We start from the raw sequence: 3,635 nt of genomic DNA, 5'->3' as shown, positions 1-3,635 counted from the left end.
CATTCCCAGTTTGCCGAGTACCAGCCACCGAGTCAGGATGTTTAGCCTCAGTTACCGGTTTATCTCAATGAGCCTGCAACTTCTCCATATAACCCATGATTCGCGTTAAGAGGGACTTCAGCATCAGCATTCAGTGCTGTTTCGCCACAGACATCCACAGCAGAGGCTGCTCAGCGACCGAGGAGGATGCGTCATCCTCCTTTGTGTGGCACCAGAGGTCACCTGCTTGGTCATTTCAACGGTGACGACAGTGACACCATCGAGGATTTTGATTAGTATTGTGATTTTTTTACGTATGGTGGGAACTATGTTTCATTATGTTCTTAGTAGCATCTTTAGGGTTTTATGTATCAGACTGTTGTTATATAGTATTAGACATGTATGTGTGTTATATATGTTTTAGGAACTATGGTTATGAACTCATTTGTTACTACTATTAAGCTCTTTCATAAGCCGACCAACATGTTTCAATTAAACATCTAAAATAAAAGGAGTTAAACAGACGAACTTAATACACTGACCAAACGAACGACATTCATTGACTCAACACCTAACATTACTCAAATTAAGCATTCCTAATACAACTTAGACAATATCAACAAGATCATAAACATCATAACATCTAACCATCCCCGGCAGCAGTATGTCTTCGCTGGTCACAGTTCCTCCGCGTATGACCAGGCTAACGGCATAGCCCACAGCGCTTCGGGTGGATCACAACAAACTGATCCATGCTACCAAGGATCCTGGTTACATTCGGACGTCCTTCCCTTGCACGCCTCATGTTAGGATTAGGAATGATTGTTGGTCCAGCATATGGGGCCATAGGCCTTCTGGGATAGGCGAAACAAACCCTTACTTGTGCACGTTGAACATCTCAGTCATACAATCGATACACCTCGTGAACATATGATGCTCAATTCAGGTGCGAGTGTGCGCAACATGCAATGACGTGACAACATGGATAATGGAGCGTCTGAAAGTGGCCACAATCGCATGTGTGATCCTTAAGGGAAACTCGATAGCTACCTAGCGAGAAGTTTCCGGTCGGTGTCGTCTCAGCCACCGTGTACTCCGATTGGTGCCTGTCGTATAATGTGATGGTGAAGCACCTGGAGTCTCTTATGTTTTGATCAATAGCCTTTATCAACGCCTGACAAAATTCATGCCTAGATCCCAACTGTGTCTCTGCCGTCTGTCCCCGGACCACGAATAGCTCAGCAAGCCTCCCGTAAGTTGTCTTAACCAACGATGTGACCTGGAGGTTGCAAGTTCCCTTTAACACAGAATTCACACATTCACTAATGTTCGTTGTCATGTGCCGAAACTGTCTACCGCTATCCTCATGTTGGGTCCACTTGTCATACTCCATCCGGTTGGCCCAGTCACACATAGCCAGATTTTCAGTCCACATGATGTCAAACCAGTAATAAAACTCTACTTCAGTTTTTGCATAGGCAGCATTCACCAGCATCCTCCTTGCATCTTTACATTTGAAGCTAAGGCTAAAATTTGCGGCCACATGACGAATACAGAACACTCGAAAAGCATGTGGACGCAGCCAATCATTCTCATGGGCCTCAAGTGCAGCCTTAATGCCATTGTGCATGTCAGAGAAAACAAGAATACCCTCCTGCAATGTCACATGCAATCGTAGGTTGGACAAAAAGAATGAGCATGACTCCGCATTTTCTCCCTCCACAAGGGCGAAGGCTATCGGGAGGATGTTTGAGTTCCCATCCTGCGCTATCGCCAACAATAACGTGCCTCCATACTTGCCATACAAGTGGGTACCATCAATACTCACCAGGGGCTTGCAATGCCAGAAGGCCTCGATGCATGGTGGAAATATCCAGAAAAGACGATGAAAGTACACCGTTGACTCATCGACCTGATCCCCAAGTCGAACAGGAGAGGTCTTCAACACAGTGACTGTCCCAGCCATGGTCGACTGTACCCCTAGCATCCAACGTGGCAACTCGGCATACAACTCTTCCCAATCTCCATATATTTATGCTACTGCCTTCTGTTTTGCCATCCAAACCTTCCTGTAACTAGGCCTGAACACGTAATAAGCTTCTGTTGCTTGTTGCAAGACCTTTACCGTAACCACAGCATCCTCCCTAACCAACGAATAAATCCTCACACAGATAACGTGGTAATCAAGTTGTTGGTGATCACTGGAAATAGAGGTGGCCAAGCAAGTGTGTGGACCGTTGTACCTCCTAACCTCCCAAGTGCCCTTTCGTGCACGAAGCAATATGCGAATCAACCAACTACAACTCTTGCCGAACTCCTTACATTTTCCATGATACTTCAGATGATCCGATTCCAATACTCTGTACTCAACACCTCGACGGATGCTATAGTCCTTCACACTCAGAACAGCTTTATCTTTATTCTGGAATGATTGCCCAATCTGAAATTATGTAGAAGAACCCCCAATTGTAGCACCTCCGTCCGCCTGTTGACCCAGAGCCTCCAAGTTTAGAGTGGAGAAGTGTGGAGGGTACTACTGTGAGCCAGAACTTGAAGGCCCGTGCTGTGTATGAGGATTGGCACCTGTTCATCATCGCTGTCCCCAATGATATCTACAGGCTCTTGGTCAGAGTCATCGTCCTGCATTGCATTCTCTATTTGATCAGGTTCCCCAAAGCCTTGAACATCATGAATCATGCCACCACCGGTATCTACCTCAAATGCCTGCTGCCAAACCCCAGGATTCTCCAATGGTACAGAAGCAACTGCCTCCGTTCGATCTAAATCAGCCGCAAAGGAAGGGAATGCGACCTGCGAAACAGATGGCCCGGCCGCAGGCATCGAACTAGATGCACCGCCCGCAGCAGTCGAGCTATAAACTGGAGCTGATGCCCCAAAACTATCGACACCAACCTCCAACTTTGCATACAACACGTGTATTCTGACCTCCGGAAAACTCCTAACATAATGAAAAAGAAACCTAATATCTTCATCGGCCGTTAGCACAAACATATCATACTTAACACCGGTCGAGACAACTGCGATGGAAATCTTGTAGAATAGCTTCTTCACCCACTTGCTCCCAAATATCCCAAACTTCTGTAAGATGCTGTTCTTTACATCTGACAAAGTGCTTGATGAACTGATGAATACACTCAATGGTTCTCTACCAGTGAACTTCACACCATATTTTTTGCTTTTTTTAATTTTCCCAGAGCAATGCACTAAGACAAGAAAACTCTCTTCCTCACTTGCCATTGTGATATCTCTCCTCTTCAGCAACTTGAATCTCACTCATATATATATATATAGAGGGTTTTATGGGCAAATTTTGGCCTTCATAAACCGTGGTTACCTATCACGGTTTATGGTCATTCTTACTCACTCATAAACCGTGCCAGCTTACAACAGTTTATATATAAATTAGAAACCGTGGTTACCTACCACAGTTTACATAATAATAAATCAGGACATGTACGTAAGAAAGTTGCAATTGTTGCATTGAGATAAACCTTTCTCTCTTTTATTTTATTCAAGTCAATTGCCCTAAAATTTAAATGAATTATATAAAATGATTTTACTTGTAAAAATGATAAAAAAATAAATAGTGAATTATAAATATAAACTAATTAAAATAATAAATTTTATATTTTATG

At 43.8% G+C, this 3,635-nt stretch overlaps 2 protein-coding genes across 2 annotated transcripts; both read right to left on the bottom strand.

Annotated features, from left to right (window-relative positions):
* Window positions 1-682: 682 nt before the first annotated feature.
* On the bottom strand, window positions 683-1,945 carry LOC107478780 (uncharacterized). Its single transcript, XM_016098909.1, has 2 exons — window positions 1,030-1,945; window positions 683-876 (listed from the first exon to the last, which is right to left on the bottom strand). Exons 1-2 carry the CDS (start codon window positions 1,943-1,945, stop codon window positions 683-685), a joined length of 1,110 nt encoding a protein of 369 aa, XP_015954395.1.
* A 66-nt stretch (window positions 1,946-2,011) lies between these two features.
* On the bottom strand, window positions 2,012-3,237 carry LOC107478781 (uncharacterized). The gene is made up of 2 exons (XM_016098910.1): window positions 2,530-3,237; window positions 2,012-2,419 (listed from the first exon to the last, which is right to left on the bottom strand). Exons 1-2 carry the CDS (start codon window positions 3,235-3,237, stop codon window positions 2,012-2,014), a joined length of 1,116 nt encoding a protein of 371 aa, XP_015954396.1.
* Between the last annotated feature and the right edge of the window lie 398 nt (window positions 3,238-3,635).

The sequence above is a fragment of the Arachis duranensis genome, chromosome 3, assembly GCF_000817695.3.
Source record: "Arachis duranensis cultivar V14167 chromosome 3, aradu.V14167.gnm2.J7QH, whole genome shotgun sequence".
In the NCBI taxonomy this organism is placed as follows: Eukaryota; Viridiplantae; Streptophyta; class Magnoliopsida; order Fabales; family Fabaceae; genus Arachis; species Arachis duranensis.
This window is presented reverse-complemented; position numbering and strand designations above follow the sequence as displayed.